The 19,870-nt window shown below is 43.8% G+C and overlaps 1 protein-coding gene across 1 annotated transcript; it reads right to left on the bottom strand.

Moving 5' to 3' along the window:
* Nucleotides 1-1,842: 1,842 nt before the first annotated feature.
* On the bottom strand, nucleotides 1,843-17,478 carry LOC142741943 (ICOS ligand-like). The gene is made up of 5 exons (XM_075851264.1): nucleotides 17,398-17,478; nucleotides 15,673-15,739; nucleotides 5,665-6,021; nucleotides 5,240-5,524; nucleotides 1,843-2,671 (listed from the first exon to the last, which is right to left on the bottom strand). Exons 1-5 carry the CDS (start codon nucleotides 17,476-17,478, stop codon nucleotides 2,499-2,501), a joined length of 963 nt encoding a protein of 320 aa, XP_075707379.1. The 3' UTR covers nucleotides 1,843-2,498.
* Nucleotides 17,479-19,870: the final 2,392 nt, after the last annotated feature.

Genomic DNA, 19,870 nt, shown 5'->3' with positions numbered 1-19,870 from the left:
GTAATATCACACATGTAATACAGACGCTCCCCGTGTAATATCACACATGTAATACAGACGTCCCCGTGTAATATCACACATGTAATACAGACGTCCCCGTGTAATATAACACATGTAATACACACGCTCCCCCCGTGTAATATCACACATGTAATACAGACGCTCCCCGTGTAATATCACACATGTAATACAGACGCTCCCCGTGTAATATCACACATGTAATACAGACGCCCCCGTGTAATATCACACATGTAATACAGACGCTCCCCCGTGTAATATCACACATGTAATACAGACGCTCCCCGTATAATATCACACATGTAATACAGACGCCCCCGTGTAATATCACACATGTAATACAGACGGATCCTGTGTAATATCACACATGTAATACAGACGCCCCCGTGTAATATCACACATGTTATACAGACGCTCCCCCGTGTAATATCACACATGTAATACAGACGCTCCCCGTATAATATCACACATGTAATACAGACGCCCCCGTGTAATATCACACATGTAATACAGACGTCCCCGTGTAATATCACACATGTAATACAGACGCTCCCCGTGTAATATCACACATGTAATACAGACGTCCCCGTGTAATATCACACATGTAATACAGACGCTCCCCCTGTGTAATATCACACATGTAATACAGACGCTCCCCGTGTAATATCACACATGTAATACAGACGTCCCCGTGTAATATCACACATGTAATACAGACGCTCCCCGTGTAATATCACACATGTAATACAGACACTCCCCATGTAATATCACACATGTAATACAGACACTCGCCGTGTAATATCACACATGTAATACAGACGCTCCCCGTGTAATATCACACATGTTATACAGACGCTCCCCCCGTGTAATATCACACATGTAATACAGACGTCCCCGTGTAATATCACACATGTAATACAGACATCCTCGTGTAATATCACACATGTAATACAGACGCCCCCGTGTAATATCACACATGTAATACAGATGTCCCCGTGTAATATCACACGTTATACAGACGCTCCCCCCGTGTAATATCACACATGTAATACAGACGTCCCCGTGTAATATCACACATGTTATACAGACGCTCCCCCCGTGTAATATCACACATGTAATACAGACTCTCCCCGTGTAATATCACACATATAATACAGACGCTCCCCGTGTAATATCACACATGTAATACAGACTCTCCCCGTGTAATATCACACATATAATACAGACGCCCCCGTGTAATATCACACATGTAATACAGACACTCCCCGTGTAATATCACACATGTAATACAGACGCTCCCCGTGTAATATCACACATGTAATACAGACGCTTCCCCGTGTAATATCACACATGTAATACAGACGCCCCCGGGTAATATCACACATGTAATACAGACGCTCGCCGTGTAATATCACACATGTAATACAGACGTCCCCGTGTAATATAACACATGTAATACAGACGCTCCCCCCGTGTAATATCACACATGTAATACAGACGCTCCCCGTGTAATATCACACATGTAATACAGACGCTCCCCGTGTAATATCACACATGTAATACAGACGCTCCCCTTGTAATATCACACATGTAATACAGACGCCCCCGTGTAATATCACACATGTAATACAGACGCTCCCCCGTGTAATATCACACATGTAATACAGACGCTCCCCGTGTAATATCACACATGTAATACAGACGCTCCCCGTGTAATATCACACATGTAATACAGACGCTCCCCTTGTAATATCACACATGTAATACAGACGCCCCCGTGTAATATCACACATGTAATACAGACGCTCCCCCCGTGTAATATCACACATGTAATACAGACGTCCCCGTGTAATATCACACATGTAATACAGACGCTCCCCGTGTAATATCACACATGTAATACAGACACTCCCCGTGTAGTACAAGCGCTGCCTGTAAAAAATGTTGTGTATTACATGTTCATATAATACTTATTATTGGTTAGACATTTTGTATGGGCTTCGTTATCCTACCTCCTCCTAAGAGAGACTAAAGAGGGGGAGCGATATGTGGCACAATTTGCACATTATCTTCCAAACCTTGACCCCATCCCAGTAATACCCATATTTATACACTATATGGAGAAAAGTATGTGACCCCCCCACATTCCACCTACAGGAGATTTTATGATGTCCCATTATAAATCCATAGACATTAATATGTAGTAAAACGTCTTCCACACTTCTGGGGACTTTCTACAAGATTTTAAGGCGACTGCATGGCGAGTGCCGGATGTTATACACCTGTGGGAATGGCTGAAGGAAACACTCAAATTCAATAATTAAGAGGGGGGCACATACTTTTCTCCATATAGTGGATGTATATATATATATATATGTACAGGGTCAGGCCTGCAGGTGGAGGGAATCTGGGACTGTATGACTGTATCTGGGACACTTGAAGGACTGAGTTTTGTCCATATACTTGATCTTTCTTGTCACTTATCTCCTTCGGTGATTTCTACTTTCGTCACCTCCGTAAGACGCGCTTCTGTCCATTTGTCGCCGTTTCACCAGTATAACTATAATGAGAGCTGCCAGTAATCCTCCAATGGTCAATGGGACAACGAGGACATGGCGATTGGGTTTCTCCTTCTGTGTAACTTCCATCTTATCTGAGGAGAGAAGTAGAAAACAAGTTATAGGATCGTCCTGCTCGAAGAACGTTTCTAGGCGGCGTCCTGCGACTTTCCGTTTTTTATCTTCCCAGTTGTACTTTGTTCTTGCTTCAGATGGTGACACGACGTCGGCAGCAGATACGAGGCATGAACATCAGCAGATGATATAAATCCAGGACAAATTCATGGAGGCAATTCATGTTTCCACGGAAGTTCCCTATATTTCAGCAGCCGTAGAATATTACCATGGGATTATCTGTTAGTGCCGGGAAAATCCATTTAACTATTTTATGTCCACATGGTCTCTACACACCCACGCCCCGAAATCCCCACATGAAGGGCTGACACTGGGACCATGAATGCAAAGCACAAAATCCGGGGACTGATAGGGGACCTCAAGCTGCCGAGTCTACTGAATAATGGGGGACCCCATATACTAGCCAGACGTATGAGTCTATTATTACAGTGGTGGATAGAGTTGTCTTGTTGCAGGATTATATATGGGGTACGTATGTGTAATATTTAGGGTATATTTGGACTATATATATATATGGTGTGTGTATGGGTTATATATGTAGTTCTGTAGTTCCCACACTCTTCTGTCGCGCACAGCCGGGATTCATGTTGGTTTCCTTTCCTTTCTTGGGTTCTAGGTGTCGGAGCAGCGGGACGGTTATGTGAGTATAAACTGCATAGTGTGTACAGGTGATTACCCAGCCCTCCTGTCGTGCCCTATAAGAGGGAGATTCTGTGGGAGTAACTACAGGTGTCATTGTGTGTGGGCGTCAGGTGGGACGGTCACACCTCGGTATATGGGAGGGGGGCATAGGAGGTTTCATTACTATTATATTAATATACACAACTTTTCCTACTACTCCATATAACTCCTCCCTAATAATCCACCTATAATGTCATAACTCCTCCTACCACTTAATTTACTGCCTCCCATGACTCCTCCTATAACTCCTCCTCCTACCTTATGAAACTCCTCCTATAACACCTTCACACTCCTCCCATAACTCCATATAACTCCTCCTACTTCTCTATAAAATATGTCTGTGACTCCTCCTATAATTCCATCTAACTCCTCCTATTAGCGCACATTACTCCTCCTATTAGCGCACATTACTCCTCCCATTAGCGCACAATACTCCTCCTATTAGTGCACATTACTCCTCCTATTAGCGCACATTACTCCTCCCATTAGCGCACATTACTCCTCCTATTAGCGCACATTACTCCTCCTATTAGCGCACATTACTCCTCCTATTAGCGCACATTACGTCTCCTATTAGCGCACATTACTCCTCCTATTAGCGCACATTACTCCTCCTATTATTGCACATTACTCCTCCTATTAGCGCACATTACTCCTCCTATTGGCGCACATTACGTCTCCTATTAGCGCACATTACTCCTCCTATTAGCGCACATTACTCCTCCTATTAGCGCACATTACTCCTCCTATTATTGCACATTACTCCTCCTATTAGCGCACATTACTCCTCCTATTAGCGCACATTACGTCTCCTATTAGCGCACATTACTCCTCCTATTAGCGCACATTACTCCTCCTATTATTGCACATTACTCCTCCTATTAGCGCACATTACTCCTCCTATTGGCGCACATTACGTCTCCTATTAGCGCACATTACTCCTCCTATTAGCGCACATTACTCCTCCTATTAGCGCACATTACTCCTCCTATTAGCGCACATTACTCCTCTTATTAGCGCACATTACTCCTCCTATTAGCGCACACTACTCCTCCTATTAGCGCACATTACTCCTCCTATTAGCGCACATTACTCCTCTTATTAGCGCACATTACTCCTCCTATTAGCGCACACTACTCCTCCTATTAGCGCACATTACTCCTCCTATTAGCGCACATTACTCCTCTTATTAGCGCACATTACTCCTCCTATTAGCGCACACTACTCCTCCTATTAGCGCACATTACTCCTCCTATTAGCGCACATTACTCCTCCTATTAGCGCACATTACTCCTCCTATTAGCGCACATTACTCCTCCTATTATTGCACATTACTCCTCTTATTAGCGCACATTACTCCTCCTATTAGCGCACATTACTCCTCCTATTAGCGCACATTACTCCTCCTATTAGCGCACATTACTCCTCCTATTGGCGCACATTACGTCTCCTATTAGCGCACATTACTCCTCCTATTAGCGCACATTACTCCTCCTATTAGCGCACATTACTCCTCCTATTAGCGCACATTACTCCTCCTATTAGGCCACATAACTCCTCTTTTTGGCACTTCTATACCATTAAACTGAACACTGTCTCATTCCACTAGTCCATATAACCCGGCAGGAATTGGGGTCTCATAGCACATAATTAAATGAGGTCCCCTTTTGAAGCTGATTGACATCACCACACCTCTAAAGACCTGAGACCTGCAGGGGGTCTCACCACCCATTACAATAAGGAAAGAGGCTCCAGGGGTCCCATAGCATCTCCATGTTCTGCCGGTGCGGTACCTCCACCCTTGATATAACGCATCCCTTTAAGGTTTCGTGTAGTCATGGACTCACAGTACTGTGATGTCAGATTTCCATTCTTAGTGATTATGACACATGAGATGTTGATGTTGGACGTGATGTTGAGGCTGATTGTGCTGCTCATCCTGATGATGTCCCCGTCCTGGTGGACCTCCTGGTGGACACGACCCTCCTGGAGCTCGCTGCAATCACTAGCATTTATCCACATTATTCTCGGCAGCTCTAGTCCCCCCTGTGATGTGCAGGTCAGGGTCATCTCCTTGCCATACGACAGCTTCCCTGATGTGGGGATGTTCACCACCGGGGTGCTGAATTCAGCTGTAAATACAGAAGGTGGGGTACATCATGAAGATAACGGTGTGACTTACGGGAGGCTGAGGTGGATATGAAGAGGTTATGGGGGGTGCTCAATGTATAAGGTAGCCCCAGACAGACATAAGCTGGCAGTGTGTCCTCACCTGTCACCTCCAGGTCCACTGTGGTATTATTGAAGATGCTTATAGAGGACGGACTCCACAGTACGATGCAGACATAGGTGCCGCTATCATTTAAAGACAGGTTGGTCAGGCTGAGGTTGAAATTTCCAGCTCGTAATTCATCGGGATTTAGATGAGCACGGCCACTAAACGCCTCATCCACAAATCTGGTGTCCATCATCCCGTCCATGACTACAGCCACCACAAGATCTCTCGGGAGGTTCCTCAGCTGCCAGTAAACAGTGATCTCCTCTATGGGGCCCGGCAGGTGATCGTGCACACATGGTAACTCCACCGAGCCCTGCAACTGACCCACCAGGCCAGAGACGAATCTAAAAACTGCCAGACGAAGATCATTACACAAGAGACAACATATCAGGTCTATACGAATACGACAGGTTAACCCTCCGGAGGGGAACTTATAGAGGTCCTTCTCAATGAATTAGAAGATCATCAAAAAGTTCATTTATTTCACTAATTTAATTCAAAAAGTGTCTCATATATTCTATAGATTCATCACACACAGAGGGATCTATTTCCAGCATTTTTTTCTTGTAATGTTGATGATTATGGGAACAGTTACTGAAAACCCAAAATTTAGTGTCTCAGAAAATTAGAATATTGGATAAAAGTTTCAGATTGTCGTCTCCTGGTGTGACCCTCTAATCAGTGAATCAACGCAAAACACCTCCAAAGGTTTCCTAAGTCTTTAAATGAGGGGAAGCCACAAAAGGACATTGCTGAAGAAGCTGCTGATCACAGAGCGCTGTATCCAAGCAGATTAATGGAAAGAGAGGTAGAAAAAAGTGTGGTAGAAAAAGGTGCACAAGCAACAGGGGTAACCGCAGCCTTGAAAGTATTGTCAAGAAAAGGCCATTCAAGAATCTGGGGGAAAATCAGCAGCGTCTTACCGGGGCTAAGGAGAAAAAGGACGGGTCTGCTGCCCAGTGTCCAAAGTCCTGTTTTCAGATGAAAGTAAATTTTGCATTTCTGTAAAGGATCTGCCAAGCACAGCTTCTGTGTCAACGCCCATAGGTAATCAGTCTGCACCTGGTTCTATGTCTGTGAGACTGACTCCATCTTCCACCACTCAGGCTGGCAGGCTTAGGAGTGGGAGAGCCTATCGCAGCCTGGCCAGACGGAGCTAGCTCCCGCCCTCTGTCTATTTATACCTGCCTTTCCTGTTCCTCCTTGCTTGTGATTCTTCTCGTTTGGTTTCCTGGCCCTGCTGCAGCTTCTGAACTATTTGACCCTGCTTCATATTGACCCCGGCTTACTGACTACTCTTCTGCTCTGCGTTTAGTACCTCGTACACTCCTGGTTTGACTCGACTCGATCACCCCTCTTGTTGCTCACGGTGTTGCCGTGGGCAACTGCCCCATTTCCCTTAGCTTCTGTGTACCCTTGTCTGTTTGTCTGTCGTGCACTTATTGAGCGTAGGGACCGTCGCCCAGTTGTACCCCGTCACCTAGGGCGGGTCGTTGCAAGTAGGCAGGGAATGAGTGGCGGGTAGATTAGGGCTCACTTGTCTGTTTCCCTACCCCCATCATTACAATTTCATTTGGAAATCTCGGTCCCAGAGTCTGGAGGAAGAGTGGAGAGGCGTCAATCCAAGTGTCCTGCGCTCCAGTGTGAAGTATCCGCAGTCAGTGATGGTTTGGGGGCCGTGTCCTCTGCTGGTGCTGGTCACTGTGTTATATCAGGTCCAGAGTCAGCGCAGCGTCTAGCAGGACATTCCCACACTTCATGCTTCCCTCTGCTGACAGATTTATGGAGGCGCTGATTTAATTTTTCAGCAGGACTCGGCACCTGCCCACACTGCCAAAAGTACCAACACCTGGTGTAATAACCTCAGTATCACTGCGCCTGATTGGCCAGCAAACTCGCCGACCTAAACCCCATAGAGAATCTATAGGGAGGAAGATGAGAGACCCCGGACCCAACAATGCAGACGAGCTGAAGGCCGATATCATACAACCTGGGTTTCCATAACACCTCAGCAGTGCCACAGACTGATCGCCTCCATGCCACACTGCATTGATAACACCTCAGCAGTGCCACAGACTGATCGCCTCCATGCCATGCCGCATTGATAACACCTTAGCCGTGGCACAGGCTGATCGCCCCCATGCCATGCCGTATTGATAACACCTCAGCAGTGCCACAGGCTGATCGTCCCCATGCCACGCCGCATTGATAACAACTTAGCAGTGCCACAAGCTAATCGCCTCCATGCCACGCAGCATTGATAAACCCTCAGCAGTGCCACAGGCTGATCGCCTCCATGCCACGCCGCATTGATAACACCTCAGCAGTGCCACAGACTGATCGCCTCCATGCCACGCCGCATTGATAACACCTCAGCAGTGCCACAGTTTGATGCCTCCATGCCACGCCGCATTGATAACACCTCAGCCGTAGCACAGGCTGATCGTCCCCATGCCACGCCGCATTGATAACAACTTAGCAGTGCCACAGGCTAATCGCCTCCATGCCATGCCGCATTGATAAACCCTCAGCAGTGCCACAGGCTGATCGCCTCCATGCCACGCCACATTGATAACACCTCAGCAGTGCCACAGGTTGATCACCCCCATGCCACGCCACATTGATAACACCTCAGCAGTGTCAGGCTGAATGCCCCCATGCCACGCCGCATTGATAACACCTCAGCAGTGCCACAGACTGATCGCTTCCATGCCACGCCGCATTGATAACACCTCAGCAGTGCCACAGGCTGATCGCCTCCATGCCACACCACATTGATAACACCTCAGCAGTGCCACAGGCTGATCGCCTCCATGCCACACCACATTGATAACACCTCAGCAGCGCCACAGGCTGATCGCCTCCATGCCACACCACATTGATAACACCTCAGCAGCGCCACAGGCTGATCGCCCCCATGCCACGCCACATTGATAACACCTCAGCAGTGCCACAGGCTGATCGCCTCCATGCCACGCCACATTGATAACACCTCAGCAGTGCCATCGGCTGATCGCCCCCATGCCACGCCGCATTGATAACACCTATTGATGCAGCAATTCATGAGTCGGAGCCCCGGCCAAGTATTGAGGGCAGATTCTGGACAGACTTCTCAGTAGGACGACATTTCTGTATTAAAAATCATTTTTGATATTGGGCTTATATAATATTCTCATCCTCTGAGACACTAAATTTTGTGTTTTCAGTAACTGTTCCCATAATCATCAACATTAAAAGAAGAAACTGCTGGAAATAGATCCCTCTGTGTGTGATGAATCTATAGAATATACGAGATCCCTCTGTGTGTGATGAATCTATAGAATATATGAGATCCCTCTGTCTGTGATGAATCTATAGAATATATGAGATCCCTCTGTGTGTGATGAATCTATAGAATATATGAGATCCCTCTGTGTGTGATGAATCTATAGAATATATGAGATCCCTCTGTATGTGATGAATCTATAGAATATATGAGATCCCTCTGTGTGTGATGAATCTATAGAATATGTGAGATCCCTCTGTGTGTGATGAATCTATAGAATATATGAGATCCCTCTGTGTGTGATGAATCTATAGAATATATGAGATCCCTCTGTGTGTGATGAGTCTATAGAATATACGAGATCCCTCTGTGTGTGATGAGTCTATAGAATATATGAGATCCCTCTGTGTGTGATGAATCTATAGAATATATGAGATCCCTCTGTGTGTGATGAATCTATAGAATATATGAGATCCCTCTGTGTGTGATGAATCTATAGAATATATGAGATCCCTCTGTGTGTGATGAATCTATAGAATATATGAGATCCCTCTGTGATGAATCTATAGAATATACGAGATCCCTCTGTGTGTGATGAATCTATAGAATATACGAGATCCCTCTGTGTGTGATGAATCTATAGAATATATGAGATCCCTCTGTGTGTGATGAATCTATAGAATATATGAGATCCCTCTGTGTGTGATGAATCTATAGAATATATGAGATCCCTCTGTGTGTGATGAGTCTATAGAATATATGAGATCCCTCTGTGTGTGATGAATCTATAGAATATATGAGATCCCTCTGTGTGTAATGAATCTATAGAATATATGAGATCCCTCTGTGTGTAATGAATCTATAGAATATACGAGATCCCTCTGTGTGTGATGAATCTATAGAATATATGAGATCTCTCTGTGTGTGATGAATCTATAGAATATATGAGATCCCTATGTGTGTGATGAATCTATAGAATATATGAGATCCCTCTGTGTGTGATGAGTCTATAGAATATACGAGATCCCTCTGTGTGTGATGAGTCTATAGAATATATGAGATCCCTCTGTGTGTGATGAATCTATAGAATATATGAGATCCCTCTGTGTGTGATGAATCTATAGAATATATGAGATCCCTCTGTGTGTGATGAATCTATAGAATATATGAGATCCCTCTGTGTGTGATGAATCTATAGAATATATGAGATCCCTCTGCGTGTAATGAATCTATAGAATATATGAGATCCCTCTGCGTGTAATGAATCTATAGAATATATGAGATCCCTCTGTGTGTAATGAATCTATAAAATATACGACATCCCTCTGTGTATGATGAATCTATAGAATATATGAGATCCCTCTGTGTGTAATGAATCTATAGAAGATACGAGATCCCTCTGTGTGTGATGAATCTATAGAATATATGAGATCCCTCTGTGTGTGATGAATCTATAGAAGATACGAGACACTTTATGAGCCGAATTACTAAAATAAATTAACTTTTTGATGATCTAATACATTGAGAATGGCCTGTATATATATATATATATATATATATATATATATATATATATATCCACTATATGGAGAAAAGTATGTGCCCCCCCTCTTAATCATTGAGAAGGACTAGTATATCTAGCTGGTTATTAACAATATCCCCATATGTGCAGAGTTATTCATGAAGTTATTCAAGGGGCTCAAATTTACATCACCTGTGTCTAGTGGGTTAATGAATATATTCCTGATAATAGGAGCATGCTGGTATAACCTGGGTATCTCCTGTATATAATTATATATGTACAGCTGGTATAAGTTATACATCTTCTTGTATATAGTGATATGGAGCATGCTGGTATAACCTGGGTATCTCCTGTATATAATTATATATGTACAGCTGGTATAAGTTATACATCTTCCTGTATATAGTGATATGGAGCATGCTGGTATAACCTGGGTATCTTCTGTATATAATTATATATGTACAGCTGGTATAAGTTATACATCTTCTTGTATATAGTGATATGGAGCATGCTGGTATAACCTGGGTATCTTCTGTATATAATTATATATGTACAGCTGGTATAAGTTATACATCTTCTTGTATATAGTGATATGGAGCATGCTGGTATAACCTGGGTATCTCCTGTATATAATTATATATGTACAGCTGGTATAAGTTATACATCTTCTTGTATATAGTGATATGGAGCATGCTGGTATAACCTGGGTATCTTCTGTATATAATTATATATGTACAGCTGGTATAAGGTATACATCTTCTTGTATATAGTGATATGGAGCATGCTGGTATAACCTGGGTATCTCCTGTATATAATTATATATGTACAGCTGGTATAAGTTATACATCTTCTTGTATATAGTGATATGGAGCATGCTGGTATAACCTGGGTATCTCCTGTATATAATTATATATGTACAGCTGGTATAAGTTATACATCTTCTTGTATATAGTGATATGGAGCATGCTGGTATAACCTGGGTATCTCCTGTATATAATTATATATGTACAGCTGGTATTAGTTATACATCTTCCTGTATATAGTGATATGGAGCATGCTGGTATAACCTGGGTATCTTCTGTATATAATTATATATGTACAGCTGGTATAAGTTATACATCTCCTTGTATATAGAGATATGGAGCATGCTGGTATAACCTGGGTATCTTCTGTATATAATTATATATGTACAGCTGGTATAAGTTATACATCTTCTTGTATATAGTGATGTGGAGCATGCTGGTGTAACCTGGGTATCTGCTGTATATAATTATATATGTACAGCTGGTATAAGTTATACATCTTCTTGTATATAGTGATATGGAGCATGCTGGTATAACCTGGGTATCTCCTGTATATAATTATATATGTACAGCTGGTATTAGTTATACATCTTCTTGTATATAGTGATATGGAGCATGCTGGTATAACCTGGGTATCTTCTGTGTATAATTATATATGTACAGCTGGTATAAGTTATACATCTTCTTGTATATAGTGATATGGAGCATGCTGGTATAACCTGGGTATCTTCTGTATATAATTATATATGTACAGCTGGTATAAGTTATACATCTTCTTGTATATGGTGATATGGAGCATGCTGGTATAACCTGGGTATCTTCTGTATATAATTATATATGTACAGCTGGTATAAGTTATACGTCTTCTTGTATATAGTGATATGGAGCATGCTGGTATAACCTGGGTATCTTCTGTATATAATTATATATGTACAGCTGGTATAAGTTATACATCTTCTTGTATATAGTGATATGGAGCATGCTGGTATAACCTGGGTATCTTCTCTATATAATTATATATGTACAGCTGGTATAAGGTATACATCTTCTTGTATATAGTGATATGGAGCATGCTGGTATAACCTGGGTATCTTCTGTATATAATTATATATGTACAGCTGGTATAAGTTATACATCTTCTTGTATATAGTGATATGGAGCATGCTGGTATAACCTGGGTATCTTCTGTGTATAATTATATATGTACAGCTGGTATAAGTTATACATCTTCTTGTATATAGTGATATGGAGCATGCTGGTATAACCTGGGTATCTTCTGTATATAATTATATATGTACAGCTGGTATAAGTTATACATCTTCTTGTATATAGTGATATGGAGCATGCTGGTATAACCTGGGTATCTCCTGTATATAATTATATATGTACAGCTGGTATTAGTTATACATCTTCCTGTATATAGTGATATGGAGCATGCTGGTATAACCTGGGTATCTTCTGTATATAATTATATATGTACAGCTGGTATAAGTTATACATCTCCTTGTATATAGAGATATGGAGCATGCTGGTATAACCTGGGTATCTTCTGTATATAATTATATATGTACAGCTGGTATAAGTTATACATCTTCTTGTATATAGTGATGTGGAGCATGCTGGTGTAACCTGGGTATCTGCTGTATATAATTATATATGTACAGCTGGTATAAGTTATACATCTTCTTGTATATAGTGATATGGAGCATGCTGGTATAACCTGGGTATCTCCTGTATATAATTATATATGTACAGCTGGTATTAGTTATACATCTTCTTGTATATAGTGATATGGAGCATGCTGGTATAACCTGGGTATCTTCTGTGTATAATTATATATGTACAGCTGGTATAAGTTATACATCTTCTTGTATATAGTGATATGGAGCATGCTGGTATAACCTGGGTATCTTCTGTATATAATTATATATGTACAGCTGGTATAAGTTATACATCTTCTTGTATATGGTGATATGGAGCATGCTGGTATAACCTGGGTATCTTCTGTATATAATTATATATGTACAGCTGGTATAAGTTATACGTCTTCTTGTATATAGTGATATGGAGCATGCTGGTATAACCTGGGTATCTTCTGTATATAATTATATATGTACAGCTGGTATAAGTTATACATCTTCTTGTATATAGTGATATGGAGCATGCTGGTATAACCTGGGTATCTTCTCTATATAATTATATATGTACAGCTGGTATAAGGTATACATCTTCTTGTATATAGTGATATGGAGCATGCTGGTATAACCTGGGTATCTTCTGTATATAATTATATATGTACAGCTGGTATAAGTTATACATCTTCTTGTATATAGTGATATGGAGCATGCTGGTATAACCTGGGTATCTTCTGTGTATAATTATATATGTACAGCTGGTATAAGTTATACATCTTCTTGTATATAGTGATATGGAGCATGCTGGTATAACCTGGGTATCTTCTGTATATAATTATATATGTACAGCTGGTATAAGTTATACATCTTCTTGTATATGGTGATATGGAGCATGCTGGTATAACCTGGGTATCTTCTGTATATAATTATATATGTACAGCTGGTATAAGTTATACGTCTTCTTGTATATAGTGATATGGAGCATGCTGGTATAACCTGGGTATCTTCTGTATATAATTATATATGTACAGCTGGTATAAGTTATACATCTTCTTGTATATAGTGATATGGAGCATGCTGGTATAACCTGGGTATCTTCTCTATATAATTATATATGTACAGCTGGTATAAGGTATACATCTTCTTGTATATAGTGATGTGGAGCATGCTGGTGTAACCTGGGTATCTGCTGTATATAATTATATATGTACAGCTGGTATAAGTTATACATCTTCTTGTATATAGTGATATGGAGCATGCTGGTATAACCTGGGTATCTTCATTATATATGTACAGCTGGTATAAGTTATACATCTTCTTGTATATAGTGATATGGAGCATGCTGGTATAACCTGGGTATCTCCTGTATATAATTATATATGTACAGCTGGTATAAGTTATACATCTTCTTGTATATAGTGATATGGAGCATGCTGGTATAACCTGGGTATCTTCTCTATATAATTATATATGTACAGCTGGTATAAGTTATACATCTTCTTGTATATAGTGATATGGAGCATGCTGGTATAACCTGGGTATCTCCTGTATATAATTATATATGTACAGCTGGTATAAGTTATACATCTTCCTGTATATAGTGATATGGAGCATGCTGGTATAACCTGGGTATCTTCTGTATATAATTATATATGTACAGCTGGTATAAGTTATACATCTTCTTGTATATAGTGATATGGAGCATGCTGGTATAACCTGGGTATCTTCTGTATATAATTATATATGTACAGCTGGTATAAGTTATACATCTTCTTGTATATAGTGATATGGAGCATGCTGGTATAACCTGGGTATCTTCTCTATATAATTATATATGTACAGCTGGTATAAGGTATACATCTTCTTGTATATAGTGATATGGAGCATGCTGGTATAACCTGGGTATCTTCTGTATATAATTATATATGTACAGCTGGTATAAGTTATACATCTCCTTGTATATAGAGATATGGAGCATGCTGGTATAACCTGGGTATCTTCTGTATATAATTATATATGTACAGCTGGTATAAGTTATACATCTTCTTGTATATAGTGATGTGGAGCATGCTGGTATAACCTGGGTATCTTCTGTATATAATTATATATGTACAGCTGGTATAAGTTATACATCTTCTTGTATATAGTGATGTGGAGCATGCTGGTGTAACCTGGGTATCTTCTCTATATAATTATATATGTACAGCTGGTATAAGTTATACATCTTCTTGTATATAGTGATATGGAGCATGCTGGTATAACCTGGGTATCTCCTGTATATAATTATATATGTACAGCTGGTATAAGTTATACATCTTCCTGTATATAGTGATATGGAGCATGCTGATATAACCTGGGTATCCTCTGTATATAATTATATATGTACGGCTGGTATAAGTTATACATCTTCTTGTATATAGTGATATGGAGCATGCTGGTGTAACCTGGGTATCTGCTGTATATAATTATATATGTACAGCTGGTATAAGTTATACATCTTCTTGTATATAGTGATATGGAGCATGCTGGTATAACCTGGGTATCTTCTGTATATAATTATATATGTACAGCTGGTATAAGTTATACATCTTCTTGTATATAGTGATATGGAGCATGCTGGTATAACCTGGGTATCTTCTGTATATAATTATATATGTACAGCTGGTATAAGTTATACATCTTCTTGTATATAGTGATATGGAGCATGCTGGTATAACCTGGGTGACATTTCCTCAGTGGCTTTGGTAATTGGAATAATGTTATAATGCAAATACTCACCAAATATCAGATAAAAGAGGACAATCGCAGGAACCCTGTAGGAGAAGCAGGGAGATTGTGAAAAACACTTAAAAAGGATTGAAACAAATGTTTTTCTTCTAATTGTAGGTGATCTGTGCCAACCACGGAAGTGGTACTGTGCAGTGTATATACATACAGAATAATACAGATACTGAGAATTACACCCAGTATACAGGACAGGAGAAGTGGTACTGTGCAGTGTCTATATATACAGAATAATACAGATACTGAGAATTACACCCAGTATACAGGACAGGAGGAGCGGGTGTGTGCTGTCTGTGTGTTGGAGGAAGCTCTTTCCGGGTGTCGGCTCTTTCCTCTCCAGGGAGAGAGTTTGCTGCTTGGGATGAGAGGAAGTTCTTCCCAGCCAAGTGCTTCTCAGCCTCCTGTTACCCGGTCTAGGCCGGCGGGTAGCGGGAGCGTTCAGCAACCGGCCGAAGTTGTGGGGGTGAGAAGATCTAGTCGGGGTCACAGCGATGTGGCCCCGATCCTGCCCCCGCCTGAAACCAGGACAGAAAGCCAGGAAAGCCGCAAGGTTCCTGGTGTTGCAGCCAGCAGGATCGCTCCTGGAGATGTGCAGCAGAGCATGCATGATGGTGTGGAGGCAGATTGGGGTGAACTACGTGCCACGGAGTCAACAACCACCTTTAGCTCCCGTGTTGCGGAGTGCCTCCGTGGGTATGAGGACGCCGGGAAGGCCATTCGGAAGCTCCAGGAGGAGCTGAAAGCAGCCCGGGTTCGGTCGCACGTCACTTCTGGAGCAAAGAGGTTGGTAGTAATGGCGACTATCAGGGATCTCAAATCTGAGGTGGATGCCCTGAAAGAAAAGCGCAAGTTTATTTTGGAGAATAGTGGACCTTTCAAGGAGAAACTACTTAATGATGATCGGTTCCGGGCAATGAAGGGTGTCTGTGACCCTGGAAAGCAGACAGATGATGAGGGTGAGGAGGAGGAAATGTGTCCGGGTGCGTCTGGTCAGTGGAGTACGTGCAGCGAGCTGCCTGCAGAGCAAGTGGCTTTACCCATGGACTCCAGCTCAGCCGGTGAGGGGGACACCTGTGACCAGGACATCAGCAGCAGCAATTCAGGTGGGAGGCTGATGGCGGAAATACGGCAGCTCCAGTCTCCGGTGAGCCTGCAGCATTTTTCTTTTGTCGCGGACTTGGGTCCAGAGGAGAATGTTAATGCCAAGCGCGCAGCAAAGCGCAAAGCCCGGCGGCGACTAAAATCCAGAAAGGCTGGAAAAATCGTGGAGGAGGTCAGTTTTAAGTTTGTTCCCCACCCAGTGCTACCTAAGCTGGCCGCAGGGTCAGCTCGCTGCACAAGCCCCGTGATCCAGCCTAGCCCGGGCCCTGAAGTGGGTCCGGTGCAGGAAAGCGGGGAGATTAATGATGGCGTAATAATGGAGGCTGATGTCCCTGCTTGTCGTAGTAGCGGTGGCGTTTTTGGTGGCGTTTTTAAGGCGTCAATAGCGCCAGATAATGTTGGTGGCCCAGCGTTGGGTGCAGAACAAAGCTCTGGTGCTCAGGTTTCCTCCTCAGTAATGGGGGGTGGCTCGACACCAGAGCTGGCAGCGAATATTCCAGTGTCCCTGGAACCCGTTGGTGCTACTGAGCGGCGGCAGCATGAAGGGGCTGCTGGGACTGACGGCACGGTTGAATGTCCCCCCAAGCTTGCGGTCATTGGGTCCGGTGGCGCAGTCACTAGTATTCCTTTGGTGGCTGCGTCACATGAATCCCCAGCCCGGGAGCCAGCTTTGCCAGGGGTGAGGGCGAGTCTGGGCATTGCTGGCTCTAAGAAGGAAGGATTGTCTCAAGTAAATAAATGTCACGCTAATGAGGTGGAGGGGAAACCTGATGAAACCGAGGCGACAACATCCGGCCCAAAAACACTTTTTACTGCTGGTCCAGAGGGTGAGGGTATGAATGGTGCCGGTACAAGTGCTGTTAATAATGGTGAGGGTATGAATGGTGCCGGTACAAGTGCTGCTAATAATGGTGAGGGTATGAATGGTGCAGGTACAAGTGATATTGATAATGGTCCCTCTCCTGTGTCTGGGGCCGGGGTGAGGGGTGGGAATGTTACTGCCAGGGGTATAAGGTCTAGTGAGGCCGGTCCATCTGCCCCCCCAGGGGTGACTACTCGCAGTTATGCCAGTGTCACTGCTGGGGCCTCCTCCTCATCTTCAGGCTCTGGGGACGGTATTTTACAGCGGCGCCTCCTGGAGGCCCTTAAAAAGGGTGAGAGAACAATAATGGTAGAGGGCCGAGCGGTTGATCTGTCCTTCTGGATAGACAGGCATGGCCTGACTGCTTTCCGAGAAGAAAGGGAAGGGGAAACTGTGTGGACCCTTCCGACAGCCGGGCCTGGGGGGGCTCGTAGGAATGTTGTTCGTCTTCGCTGGAGAGGCAATGATACGTGCCCACCTAGGGCAAAAATAGTTGAGCTTCTCTTGAAGATGAATTTCAGGGCGATCGACATCTTTGCCCTGATACATCCCTATGGCACCCCAGTATTTGACATCAGCTTTGTTCGGCCGGAGGGCCTGGAGCTCTTTTGGTCAAATTATGAGCTGGTGAAGAATGAGCCTGGCTGGCGAGACTTCGCTGTACAAGCGTTGTCTCGTCAGAGCGAAATCAAGAAGGTGACCGTCCTAACTTGCAATGAGTGTCTTTCTTGTATGGACATTATGACCTGGCTCAGCAGGTACGGGGAGGTAACGGAGGTCCCCCAAAAAAACAGGGATGAATTTGGCATCTGGTCAGGGGCCTGGACCTTTATGGTTAAATTAAAGCGTTCAGGAAGTACTGTCACCCACATCCCTTCCTCAGCCTTTTTAGGAAGGGACCGAATCCTGGCCTTTTACCAGGGGCAGCCGAAGCTCTGCCACAGGTGTGGTGACCCCACGCACTTCAGTGCCCACTGCAGAGTGCAGAAGTGTGCGTTGTGCGGGGGGATAGGTCATCTTGCCGCATCCTGTGGGGATATTCGGTGTCACCTGTGTGGGGATCTAGGTCACCCATTCAGTCGCTGCCCTCGTTCCTTTGCCAACGCCATGGCGGGCCCAGCGGGAGAAAGCCGAGAGGTTGCTCCTGCCGTGGTTGGCACTGGTGGAGGTGAAGGGGCTGAGGGGCCAGGGAAGAAAGGCAAGTCACCCTCCAAGTTAAGGCGATTGGAGAACCGTCGAAGGAGTAGGGAGCTCGGGGAGCCCCAGGCAACTGGGGTAACCCTTGGCCCTGCTCCGGGGGCAAGTGTCATTGCTACTGAGGCCCTGGGGGAACAGGACTTGAATGAAGAGGTCAGGAGGTTGGAGAGGGAGGAGGAAGCCGCTTCTTCATGTTCCTCGCTATATGAAAGTATGGATGAGGACAGTAGACGGTGGCTAGATGAAAAGCGCAAGCAGGGTGCTAAAAAGAAAAAAAAGGGAGATAAGAAATCTTCTCCTCCCCTGGTCCAGGTGCCTAAGGAAAGCCCAACCGACTCACCTCTTGTTGTTCTCTCAAACCGCTTTCAAACCCTCAAGGACATCTCCTCTTCAGATGAGGAGTGTGGGGGCGAGGATGTGGCGAAGGTGACGAGGGGGTCTGTGGGGGGCGTCCAGCTTCTTGCCTCAGGGCATGCGGAACCCTCAGGGAGAAGCGCTGTCTCGGAGCCTGGAGGTGAGGTTGATAGTGGTGCTGGTGAGGAGCTGGAGGAAGGGAGGGATATGGACACATCAGCATCCCTCAAAAGGGCCCTCGGCTCTTCATCAGACAGTGATAAAAACCAGGGGAAGGGCAAGGGGAAGGGGAAAAAGGTCATCTAATTCAATCACCCAGGATGGCGGCACCCACCCCGTTGACGCTGGCATCTATTAATGTCGCCAGCATTAAATCTGACAAGGCTAGATTTGCGGCCTTTGATTTTCTCGGCCGAATTGAGGCCGACATTTTATTTTTGCAAGAGACCAGGCTGACAGACTTGGCAGCCATACATAAAGCGAAAAAGGAGTGGAGGCGTGGACCATCTTATTGGTCTCTTGCGGCCGAGCCGGGTAGCGGGGTGGCGGTTCTTTTCACCGCATCGGTAGAATGCAGACGGGTTATTGAATTAGAAATGGGGAGGTGCCTGATCTTGGATGTCCTCATGAAGGGACAGGAGCTCAGGCTCATTAACATCTATGGTCCCCAAACCAGCT

This window comes from Rhinoderma darwinii, chromosome 2 (genome assembly GCF_050947455.1).
Source record: "Rhinoderma darwinii isolate aRhiDar2 chromosome 2, aRhiDar2.hap1, whole genome shotgun sequence".
NCBI lineage: Eukaryota > Metazoa > Chordata > Amphibia > Anura > Rhinodermatidae > Rhinoderma > Rhinoderma darwinii.
Note: the sequence above shows the minus strand (reverse complement) of the source record. Positions and strands in the feature narration are given on the sequence as shown.

What these genes read in the sequence shown, in the direction of transcription:
- LOC142741943 (XM_075851264.1), bottom strand. Translation starts at nt 17,478, where the DNA reads ATGCCCAGACTCGCCCTCACCCCTGGCAAAGCTGGCTCCCGGGCTGGG. An exon ending in CAGCCACCAAAGGAATACTA is followed by an intron (nt 15,740 to 17,397) that starts GTGACTGCGCCA and finishes ATCCTTTTTAAG; the next exon opens with TGTTTTTCACAATCTCCCTG. An exon ending in AGTGGACCTGGAGGTGACAG is followed by an intron (nt 5,525 to 5,664) that starts GTGAGGACACAC and finishes CTGTATTTACAG; the next exon opens with CTGAATTCAGCACCCCGGTG.